This window comes from Arachis stenosperma, chromosome 9 (genome assembly GCF_014773155.1).
Source record: "Arachis stenosperma cultivar V10309 chromosome 9, arast.V10309.gnm1.PFL2, whole genome shotgun sequence".
Taxonomy (NCBI): domain Eukaryota; kingdom Viridiplantae; phylum Streptophyta; class Magnoliopsida; order Fabales; family Fabaceae; genus Arachis; species Arachis stenosperma.
Window position 1 is genome coordinate 7,368,934 of NC_080385.1, and position 13,100 is coordinate 7,382,033.

The following is a 13,100-nucleotide window of genomic DNA, read 5'->3' on the forward strand; positions in this document are numbered from 1 at the left end:
AGGGGCCAAATTAAATATAAAATAAATTAAAATATATAATAAAAAATCAACAAAATATAATTTATAGCATATAGGTCAAAATTAATAATTATATTATATAAAAATTAACATTCAACTACATACTTTAGGATTTTGGTATTTTTAAATTTGTTCTGTGATATTTCATATAACTAAAATATCAATTTATCATCTGAAATAAATTTTAAAACATTCTCTTTTTCAACATATATAATCATATAATTTGTTAAAAATTCATTTTTTATCTTATTTTAAAGTCTTATTTTAATAATTTTTATTGTTTAAAAAATCTATTTAATTGTTATTATTGTCATAGAAAGAATCAAAATAAAAAATTTTTATAGTTGTTACTTTTTACGTTAATATAAATCTATATTTTTAATAACTTTTTAATTATTTATATATTTATACGTTTTTATTTTTTTAATCTATTTGTTAATTGTTACTAATATATTATAATACACATTATAATTTATACATATTAAGGTTTTAACATGTAATTTTTTTTAATATATTAATATATTAAAATATATTTAATCTATAATATATATATATATATATATATATATATATTAATTATATAATAATAATAAACTAATAATATTATTTTTTTTTAAACAATGGGGATCATGGCCACTTTAGCTCCCTTCCTCCCGTAAATCTGCTCCTGTCTAAGAGACCAGTATTTTTATTAAATTTTGGCCTGTACTTAACCATAAAAAGAAAATTAAACAATCTTATATCATTAGATATAATTTCATACCGTTAAAAATATTATTAATGACTAATTGATGACTACAAATTGGCCTAGTAATCCTCATTCCCATATATTCTAGCAATGCAACGTAGATTTAGTAAAGAAACAAATCAAGAGGCGAAGAATAATACATCATGCATACCTGTGCACCATCCCAAAGTTTCTCAACATCACTGTAAGTCATAGAAAGCTCAACAAGCTTGGTAGGCCAGCAGCTAGATGATAGAGACTTCAGTGGACATCCATCCCACTGGATATATCTCAAGTTATCAGGCAATACCATATTTGTTGGAATACTTGAAGTGTTAGTAATTCTCTTCCTACCAAAACTAATATTACCACTTGCAAAAGCAAGTAGCCTTAAGTTAAGCATTTTTCTAAAGGCATGGGTGCTTATTTGTAGATCTTTGATTTGAGTCAAATCCAAGAATATGCTTTCAATTGCATCAGTTCCCTACAAATAAATAAACAATATTCAACAAGATAATCTACATTTTCTATATATATATATATATACACACACAGTTTCATGTAGTTTAGAAGGCAAACCAAAGTATCATTCACTTACTTTATCATTTTTCAGTATGTCACAAACTTCATCAGCATTCCACACTCTACTGCGTCCTCCTGGATTCTCAACAGATTCTTCCCAAACAATTTTGTGACCCATTTCTTGTATCAAGTCATGCATTTGTATGCTTTGGTTCATAGCTATTGATATAAGAGCCTTGTCTAAGAGGTTTCTTATTCCAATATCTGCGTAGAAACCACACTTATTCAATATGGTTGTTACTTTCTCTTTCTCTTGCCCTTTGAAAAAACATGCAATATCCAGAAATATATCTTTCTCCGAATGGTCTAATTCATTGAAGCTCAACCTCAACACCTTTTGAATATCAGCATTTGGAATCTCCTTTAGCTTTTCCAGTGCATTGTCCCATTCCTTTTCAGTTTTGGAATGAAGAAATGATCCCAAAACTTTCAAAGCTAATGGAATACCTTTGGCATAAGCAAGCGTCCTTTTTGATAGCTCCAAATATCCATTTTCATCGGGAGGATGGATTTTATTGAAGGCATTCAAGCTAAACAATTTGAGAGAGTTCTCATCATTCATTTGCATGACTTCATGAATGTGATCAATTGATCTACTCAGAAGAACATGCTTATCTCGGGTTGTAACAATAACTTTGCTACCAGCTCCAAGATAATCATGTCCAACTCCAAGCAAATTTTCCAGAAGCTCAGAAGTATTCACATCATCAAGCACAATGAAAACCTTCTTACGTCTCAATCTGCGCACAATAGCAGAGGACACTATTTTGGGAGTGCTAATATAAACCTCTTCTTGTAGCAACTCGCAAAGAAGTCTAGTGAATATGTAACTGAGGCCATGCCTTTCAGATTCTTCTGTTACATTTGCCAAGAAGCAACTACCTTCATATAAGGGAGAGAACTCTTGAAAGATAGCCGTGGCAATAGTTGTTTTTCCTATACCGCCCATGCCCCATATCCCAATGGTTCGAACTTCCTTTGAATGGGTTAATACAGATTCAATGCATGCATAGTTTTGGTCATATATAAAAGGACTTCTGACTTCACTTCTATATTTGCGATTTAATTTCCGAAGAACCATTTGAATTATGCTTTCAATGAGGTTAGATTCAGTCCTAGCATGTGTAAATTTAACCCCAAAAGAATCAAAATAAATACAAACCAAAAGAGGCGAGAAAGAAACAAACAAAAAAATTAAACACAAAAAGCTAAAGTACTAAAAGAAAATAATTTTAACATTATTTTTTTAACTCTGTCAAAATTATATAACCACTATATAAACTACAATGATACTTATTATATGTAGATGCGAATATATAAGTGAATATGTATATATATATATATACAACATGATACCAAAAAGTGTTAGAATTTGGTTGAATTAGTCCCACATTGCTTAGGATAGCAAATGGAGTGGGTGGCCTATGCTATAAATATGAGGCTAAGTTCTCCATTTGTTTTTGCACCAGTCAGAAATACTTTAAGCTTGTATCTGATTTTTCTTTTCCTCTGTACTCTTTGATTAGAGAGTGTTGTGAGGTGTAGTTAGATATTTGCTTTGAGAGAGTGTGGGTGTACTGGGGTGCCGGTGAGAAAAAGAAGTCTATGTGTTGTAACAATTTTCACATAGTGATATTCTCTGGTTGTCATTTGGCAACGGCCGTGGTTTTTTCTCCGGTAATTGGAGTTTCCACGTTAAATTCTTGTGTTGTGATTGTGTCTATTTTATTTCTCTGTCAAAAGTGTTTTCTCAAGGGGGAATGGTGTCTTATTCCCAACAAGTGGTATCAGAGCTTCGGTTCGGTGGGATTTATTCTTAGTATGCTCTGTGGTTGCAGCCTAGTCTGACCTTCCACATCAGAAAAGAATTTTGTCCTGTAGCTTGAGGTTGATCTTTGGTTGCTGTTGTTGTTGCTGGAAGGCATTGTGACACTGTGAGAGTGCAGTTTGGAAAGGTTCTGGCTAAGGAAAGACTTGGTATTTAAGTGTGTCCATTGTGACCCACCTCTCTTTCTTGGGGACCCTTCCTAGTGCATGGTCTACAGTTGAGTTATACTATTCCAGTATACGGTTGCAACAATGTCAGGATATTCAAGTGCTGTGAAGCTTGAAATAGAGAAATTTGATGGAAGAATCAATTTTGGCTTGTGGCAAATACAAGTCAAGGATGTGTTGATACAATCAGGTTTGCACAAGGCGTTGAAAGAGAAGATCTCTGGTTGCTCTCTCTATGAGAGAAGATGATGTTCTCTAGAAGACAAGAAGTATCCTCATGGTATTACCGCACTGCCATGGATAAGGATAAGTTGTGGCAATTGGGTCCACAATTGCACACGGGCATTGGTTGGCGTTGAGATGCAAGGTGTGTGGCGGAGTTAGGTCGATGGCTGAAGAACTTCCAGGAAAAGCCAATTTGGAAGTTGCACCATGAATTTTCAGCAAGGTTTCGATCTGTACCAAGGCGAAATGCTTGGAGTGGTCTAATTCCAAGTGAGTATACTTTCATGGTGGAGTATGATAGTTTTCTGAACTATGATTGTCGGTATAGACAATGGCAACAAAGAATTGTCGGTGTTGACAATGGAAGCTGAAGATGTGTGACTATTTCAATCAAGGTGGAGATTGTTAGAATTTGGTTGAATTAGTCCCACATTGCTTAGGATAGCAAATGAAGTGGGTGGCCTATGCTATAAATATGAGGCTAAGTTCTCCATTTGTTTTTGCACCAGTCAGAAATACTTTAAGCTTGTATCTGATTTTTCTTTTCCTCTGTACTCTTTGATTAGAGAGTGTTGTGAGGTGTAGTTAGATATTTGCTTTGAGAGAGTGTGGATGTACTGGGGTGCCGGTGAGAAAAAGAAGTCTATGTGTTGTAACAATTTTCACATAGTGATATTCTCTGGTTGTCATTTGGCAACGGCCGTGGTTTTTTCTCCGGTAATTGGAGTTTCCACGTTAAATTCTTGTGTTGTGATTGTGTCTATTTTATTTCTCTGTCAAAAGTGTTTTTTCAAGGGGGAATGGTGTCTTATTCCCAACAAAAAGATATAGAAATAAATCCAAATAATGGCTCCTCAGGTGTCTTAAATGTAAATATAGGCCCTATTTCATTGTCTCTAGCTCTCTTTGCCAACAAGATTCCTAATACATTGTAGATTAGTTACATATTCTACAATTTACATATAAGAATATAATGATTTTTTAATTTAACTAAAAAACCAATAATGGTTTGTTTGCGACTAAAGCACAAAAAAATAAATGAGGAAAATAATTTTTTTTAATACACATACATGTACTTTTTAGATTGTGATAGGATTTTTACTTCTTCCCTTAATAGTCTTAGTCTTAACTTCATATTCATATACACATCTTATATAAAAGCGTTCGAAATTTTTTATTTTTAATTTTTGAAAGTTCAGAAAGGATTTCTTTTTTACTTCATCATACATCCTTCTTTAAGTTTAATAGTTTTCAATTAGGTGTACACTACAAATTAACTACCTAACAAATTATTTATATAAAATATATACTAAAATGAGTTAAACAACACATATATTCACGTACTAATATATAGTAATTGATTAATTAGTAATCAATTTTTTATATATTCATAACATTTTTGAAATGCTTTTTATACTATTTTATTTTAATAATATTACAACAAGTATCGTGATAATGAAAAAGTTAAAATTTAATGATCAAACTATAAAAAAGTATTTACATAATATTAAACTACAAAAACAAAAGTGACACGAATATTTGTATATATGACAAAAAAATATAAATGTTGGAAATATTTAGTGGTACAAAAAAATAAAAAAACATCAATGCTAAAAATCATAAAATTAAATAGAGAGTGACTGGCAATAGTTAAGATACAATAATATATACCAATAATAGCCACTAGCTGCCTTTGATTATTTTTTATATTTTTTATAAAACACTTTTGCTCTTGAATAAATTTGTATGTAAGCGATCTTCTATATAAAAACCAGAAAACTAATTTCAGTTTCATTTACTCAATTTTTGTTTTATTAATTTGTAGAACTTAAACTTTATATTCTTTATCTAGAAAATAAAAAAGGCAGAATGAAAAGAATTTTCTAAATTAAAGTATTACATATAAATTTTTTGGATAAAAATACTAATAATATTAAGTACAATTAATCTCCACATACAAATCTTTTCATTATACAAGCTTTACAAGTTTTCAATATCCCTTAACCTTAAAACGCGTTTCTTATGGTACGTATGTTTCACGCGTTTCCTTAACATATTTTTCAATCAATCAACGCACGAATATATAACTTTCTTCTTTGAAAGGATTTCATTTCTTTTTTGAATTTCTTCTGTGTTTTCTTGCCTTCTTTTTTCAATCTCTTTTAAGCGTTTCTCTCTGCCTTCTCCTTTGCCGTTTACGTAAGTTTCTCTCTATATTCTCTTTCTTCGTTTTTCTCATTTTTCATTGTTTCTGAAATCAAGTTCTAAAATCGTTTTGAAAATAATGGATGATTCAACTTCAGATTATCAGCTGAATCAGAGCAAAGTGAATTTTGAATTTGAATCCAATGAAGTCCTGAGGTGTGGTTTAATTCCAGTTAATAACTGAATCTAAATTTGAATCCAATTAGTAGTTTATGATTGTATAGCTAAATAATACGTGAACCTTACCTATGAAATTTGCTGTTCATTGTTTGAATTGAATCTAATGTACTAGTTCTGATGAATTTTCTACATTTTATATCAGACGTTCGGGTGTAAATCAAGAATATTTAGGTGTATTTTAGGAAAATTTAGGTGTATTTACAGTTTATGACTCTTCATCTTACTGAGGGTGAATTGTCTTATTCTTTTAGTTGAATTGTTTTAGTTTCTGTTTAATGATGATTTTTTAATATGATTTTTGTTATTTTTTATTATGGTTTTATAGTTGTATTTGTATTCTATAGTTTATGCGTATTATAATATGGTGTATTTTGGATGTATTTTGTAGCCTTTCTGTGGTGTTGGTGAACAGTTTATTCTTCACATACAAACGTTTTTCTCATACAAGTCTTCTCCTCCTTTTGTTGTTTTGAATCTAACCAAGTGGTTCAATTAAAAAAAAAATAGCATTAAAAGAAACATTTTTTTTATATTTGCAGCAAATTTGGATGTAATACGAAAATATTTAGGTGTATTTTAAAGAATTTTGGGCGTATTTTTATTCTAATAAATTTTGCATGATTCAAAATTCTTCCTCTTCCTTCTCCTAATCTTCTGCTGCTTCTTTTTTTTTTTTTCATCATCATCACCATCTTCTTCTTCTTCTTCTTTTCTTATTCATCTTTTACTTTTTGTTTTACCTTCTCAAGTTTCTTCTTATTTTACTCTCTTAACAAGAATAAAAGCAAAAAATCAAACAAAGAAGAAAAAAAACACATAATACTGCAAAATTACTTAGAAGTGGATGAACTTTCATTCATTAAACTAAAAGAAAGAAAGAAATAAGGAAAAAAATGCAGCATTAAAGAAAATATTTTTCTATATTTACAGCAAATTTGGGTATAACAGAAGATATTTTGGTGTATTTTTATTCTGATAAGTTCTGCATAATTCAAAACTCTTCCTCTTCCTCTTCCTCCTCATCTTCTGCTGCTGCTTTTTTTCATCATCATCACCATCTTCTTCTTCTTTTTTCTTATTCATCTTTTCTTTTTTGTTTTATTTTCTCAAGTTTCTTCTTGTTTTACTCTCTTAATAAGAATAAAAACAAAAAATTCAAACAAAGAAGAAGAAACACATAATACTACAAAATTACTTAAAAAATGATGAACTTACATTCATTTAACTAAAAGAAAGAAGGAAATAAGGAAAAGAAGAAGAAAAAAAATGCAGAGGAAACATTTTTTCTGTAAAAAAATGCTATTTACATACTAAAATCAGTTACCAATATATTTGTGTATAAATACATGTGTGCTTTAATTTATATTCAATGTATATTTGTATTCCAGAATGTATGTATTTTATACTGGTGGCTGACTTTGATGGCTGATTTTAGTATACATGTAGCATAACTCATTTCTGTATTTGCAGTAAATGTGGGTGTAAAACGAAGATATTTGGGTGTAACACGAAAATATTTGGATGTAAAATAAAAATATTTGGGTGTATTTTTATTCTGATAAGTTCTGCATAATTTAGAACTCTTTCTCTTCCTCCTCTTCATCTTTTGCTGCTGCTTTTTTTTTCATCATCATCACCATCTTTTTCTTTTTTTCTTATTCATCTTTTTCTTTGTATTTTACATTCTCAAGTTTTTTCTTGTTTTACTCTTTTAACAAGAATAAAAATAAAAAAATCAAACAAAGAAGAAAAAAACACGTAATGCTGCAAAATTACTTGAAAGAGGATGAACTTACATTCATTTAACTAAAAGAAAGAAATAAATAAATAAAAAGAAAAAGAAGAAAAAAATACATCATTAGAGAAAATATTTTTCTGTACAAAAATGCTATTTGTATACTAAAATCAGCCACTAATTATAATATATTTGTGTATAAATACATGTGTGCTTTAATTTATTTTCAATTATATTTTATACTGGTGGCTGACTTTGGTGGTTGATTTTAGTGTATACGTAGCATAACTTATTTCTGTATTTGCAGTAAATTTGAGTGTAAAATAAAAAATTTTGGATGTAACACGAAGATATTTGGGTGTAAAACGAAAATATTTGGATGTATTTTTATTCTAATAAGTTCTGCATAATCTAAAACTCTTCTTCTTCTTCTTCCTCATTTTCTGTTTTTTTTTATCTTTTTATTTTATATTCTCATAATTCTTTTTAGGAGAAAAAAATCAAACATTGTTAAAATTTATTGTGTTGTATTTATATGTTAGGGTGTTGTATTTCATCTTCCGCTCCAATTTTATTGTGTTGTATTTGTATGTTAGGGTGTCATTGCTAGCTAGAATGATTAGCATGTTTTAAAAAATATTGTTAAAATTAAAATAATATTTTTATTATTTGATTATATTATTTGTATATAAAAATTATCTATTAAAATTAATTATCAGTATAAAATATATATTAAAATATAAATACATATTAAAAATAAATCGAAAAATATATATATTTATATATAAATATATTAATAATTAATTTTAGTAACTAATTTTAATATACGAATAATATTTTTTTATAATTTTACAATATTTTTTAATTTAAAAATTAAAAATATTATCAAAATATAAAAAAATATAACTTAAATTTTAATAACATTACTTCTAACTATTATATCTACTGAAACATCTTCTTACTGGGATTTTCCTTTCATTGTGTGTATGTATTAAAAGATAGATGCTATACATATATATACACAAGTATATATTCTCAAAAAAAAAAAAAGTGCATTAACCCTATGAAGATTATTTTAATACATGCTCAGCACACTTATTAGTTATTACTTTCCTTGAATAAAAAGTGCTAATAGTGATGACTGAACAAGTGCTTAGCTTACTGATTATGTGGTTTCCCATATAATAATCGCGGTTGCAGTTGTTAGTTTGCTACAGTGGCCATCAGGTATATATTATATATTAGTAAATGCTATAGTGCCTAAAAAGTGGTGTCTATTTATTATAATGGGTTAAAAATTAATATTTAATTTAAAAGACATAAAATAAAATATTTTTAAAAATTTAAAATTTACGACAGAAAAATAAATTAGACAAAAATTAGACAATAATTAATAGACACCATAAAATTAGCCTTATATATTATGTGTATGTGACGGTGTGAACTATTTTTTTTAAAAATAAAATTCTAGTTTTATCGTAGTATTGTCATCACTCATCGGTTACAGCTTTAATGCAACTCGCTTTTCTGTTTTAATATGATTACTTTGAAGTCAAAATAATAAATATCACCATGCAAATCGTATAGGTTGGCAGCGCGCAGTTCATAGAATTACAAGACAAAAAAAAAAAAAAAAAACAAAAGAAATTTATTAGTTAAACAATCACTTTTATGAATAATATAAATAATAAATTTTAAAATTAATTTAATAAAATAAAAACATATTATATTTTTAAATTATTTATATAAATTTTAATATTATAATAATTATTTACTCACTTAGTGAATTAAATATTTTTAATATTTTTATTATTTACTTATATTTTAAAAAAAATTATGTTTTAAATCAATTTTTTGTCCCCACCATAAAATTGGTAAGAGAATTTTAAAAATATTTTAAAATATTCTATATTTTTGTTAAATAACAATTTATCTAAACTTTTTAACCAAATATTTTATGCAAGATTATTTTGTCTAAGAACATAAAATATTAAAAATTAATTTAATAATTAAAATCTATTAAAGAATTAACTACAAATTTCTTTAAAATTAATTTAAGATATTACTCTAATTTTTTAAATAACAAATATTAAGATTGTATTTTTAAATAAAAAATATATTAAGATTGTATTTTAAAATATAAAAATATTATTTATATATTAAAATTAATTATTAAAATTAATTATTATATATTTATATAAAAATATATATTATTTAATTTTTTTAATATATATTTTATATTAAAAATTAATTTTAATATACGCTTAATATAGTTGTTTAAAGTATTATTGTTGCAATCGTAAGTATGATTGCAGGCTGCAGTTTAAACTAACTTTCGCAAAATGTAAGACTGATGGCGGTGGCGTCAACACCAACGCTAATTAAAAAGAGTATAAGCCGTGTGTGTAGAGGGGAGGATTGGATAAATACAACACTCTAACTTTATTATAATGGTTGTATATACATATTAAACGACAAGAATTTTATATTTCATGAGTACAATACAAGTGTTTAATTTTATGCTAAGGTTGGAAGCATGCGGATCACTTAGCTTATCACATTGTAATATTTTTCTTTTTTATTCTTCTAATTAAATCATATAATAAATATACCAATTTTATTAATAAAGTTAAAATTAATTTATTTTATTAATCAGATTCATAAATATATTGGTGAATATATGTATTGACATATAATAATAAAAGAAAAGTATAGGTAGACAATAAAATTATTAAACAATATGAACAATAGATATATCTGATATTTATTTTACTAGGTGTATGGATGGTTATTTTAATATTAAAAAATTTAGGTGAATAATTTAAAAATATAGTGTATTTTTATTTAATTAGTAATTATTCATATTGTTCAAAATGGTCATTATTTACCTAGCACTCCTTAATAATAAAACAACAAATTTCTTTTCACTAAGCTAATAAAAATTGTTATTGGCCATCATTTTGAACTTGCAGCGCTATCTTTTAGAAAGTAATGAACATCAGCTCACTTTTATAATTAGAATTCATTCTATTAGGACAAAAGTGCCAAGGGACGTATTTTTATTCTTTAACTATTAATATAATTTATTAAAAATAATATATTAAAATTAGTATAGATAATTTATTTTATATGACATAATAAACACAAAAGTAACTATAATTTAGTGATTAAACTTTAAAGAACGTGCATATAGAGTATATATAAACTGAAAATATCATATTCGACTCCATGCAAAAATGAATTTTGGTTAAATTTGTGCTCAATAAATTAAAAAAGAGTATAACCCCCCCCCCCCCCTCCCCCATGTTAGATAAACAATTGAATTCTGATAATTATGGGATCATTTAATTTCGTTGTATGCTGGGAAGAAGTGCTTCTTTAAATAAGCAGAAAAAAGAAAATTATTTTGTATTTAAGTGTAATTATAACAGTACCTGTTCTCAGAAATATTTAAAATATTTAAATATAAAAAATATATAAATATTTTTTAATAAAATTATATTACAACATTAGTCATATTTAAGTTTGGATAAGAAATTATATATATTTTAATATTACACAATGAATAATTTAATCATCTAAATAATTAATAGTAGTCTTTAGAATTTCATCAAACTTTTAGTTAAATTTTTATACATTTTTTTATGGAATTTTTATGTCATATTAAATTTTATAATTAAATTTTTTAATGTGATAAAAACATTAAAATTAATAAAATATTTTATTAAATAAATAAAATATTCAATCACATGTTAAATATATTTATTTTATTTAACAAAATATTTTATTAATTCAACTGTAAAGACTTAATTATAAATAAACGAGAAATATATATGATAATAACCATACTATGGACAAGAAAAATGAGTATTTATTTGATTTTATTATGTGATGAGATCTGTAAAATACGTACACTTCTCATTTTTTTTTATATACTTACTACTTATCACGTATATCACTGTTAAAAATAGTATTTGTGTAAAATCAAAGGTTCATCTTATTATGTATGTGTAGGTTCTCGTCTTCATATCTCTCACACGCACACGAAACTAACATATATTGTTATTATTTGTTTATTTTGATTTCTTATTAATACAAAAATTAATGATAATCTTTAAAGGTAATTACTCAAATGAAATGAAAATGATAAAAATATTTTTTTATAAAATATTTTATTAAAAAATTTGATATATTTATTTAGCTATATTTTAAATAAAAACAATACTTTTAGAACATATCAAAATCTAATAATACAATCTATCATAAAAAAAAAATTCATATGAAAATAATTATAAAATTTTTATAGTAGCATCCACCAACTTTAAAACATATCTTAAGTTTACCAATTTTTTTTAAAAATTTATTCGGATATGTACAAATAGATTGTTCTCAATCTAAGAAAATAATAAACTAATTTTTGCATTAAAAATAAAATAAAAGAAAACAAAGGCAGCCAGATTAAGAGATTATTACCTGCTAGGGTGGCCATGATATTCGAAGCCTGCAATATTGGCTGCATCAAAGAGTACCTTCCTCCACTGGCGCACAAGGCCAGGGTCCAAATTTCTCTCGTAATCCGCAAACACACCATAGTAGCTTCCGGTCTGCTTCCGAACATGGCTTGGTTCGATCATGTAGAACACAGGAATAACATGGCAGTCTTCCTTCTTGTTCTTGCATTCCATGATCTCAACGAGCTCCCGCAAGCACCACTTGGAGTGGGCATAGTGTTCAGAGAAGATGACCAGATACACCATCGAGTCTCTGATGGCTTCCACGAGTTCTTCCCAGATCTCGCCACCTTTCTCAATTCTGTTGTCTATGAATGTTTCGATTTGGTTTCTGCACAAAGCAGAATAGAGATGACTAGTGAAACCGTTACGTGTGTCCTTACCAGTGAAACTGATAAAGACATCATACTTACTGAGAGGTGGAGCTGTAGGAAAATAAGCATCTGAAAATGCCATTTTGTGTGTGTATGAGTAGTATCTTAGAGGAAACCGTCTTGTTTCTCATGTATATATAATGCTAAAGAAAAAAGTTAGTCTCATTATAATTTTTTATTTTTTATTATTAATTAATTATTAATATTTAGTTGAAAGTTGGTGATATATTCTCCTAGGTTGACGCGTTAATGAAGTGGCATCTCCCTCTAGGGCACCATAATGAATTAATGATCTTACTTATGTAATTATGTTTATATTTTTATTAGAAGGGTTCTCGCATTTTGCTCATCATCATCAATAATATAATAATGGAGGTCACTCAGATAAAGACATCTGATCTAAAACGTCTTTTTTTTAAAGATGTTTTTATGCTATGTTTTAATTAGTTTTTGTATAATTTATTCGGCATTTTTCGTCACATATTATTAAATTTCTCAAAAGATTTTCTTTTCAAAAAGAATAAAAACATTTAATTTGGACTAAAACA

General features: G+C 27.0%; 1 protein-coding gene across 1 annotated transcript; it reads right to left on the reverse strand.

Moving 5' to 3' along the window:
• Positions 1-1,331: 1,331 nt before the first annotated feature.
• On the reverse strand, positions 1,332-12,634 carry LOC130948969 (disease resistance protein RUN1-like). The gene is made up of 2 exons (XM_057877818.1): positions 12,141-12,634; positions 1,332-2,442 (listed from the first exon to the last, which is right to left on the reverse strand). Exons 1-2 carry the CDS (start codon positions 12,632-12,634, stop codon positions 1,332-1,334), a joined length of 1,605 nt encoding a protein of 534 aa, XP_057733801.1.
• Positions 12,635-13,100: the final 466 nt, after the last annotated feature.

Excerpts from the sequence above, each read along its gene's own strand:
- LOC130948969 (XM_057877818.1), bottom strand. The coding sequence starts at position 12,634 with ATGGCATTTTCAGATGCTTATTTTCCTACAGCTCCACCTCTCAGTAAG. Across the intron at positions 2,443-12,140 it reads TATCATGGCCACCCTAGCAG|GACTGAATCTAACCTCATTG; the intron begins GTAATAATCTCT and ends TACACATGCTAG.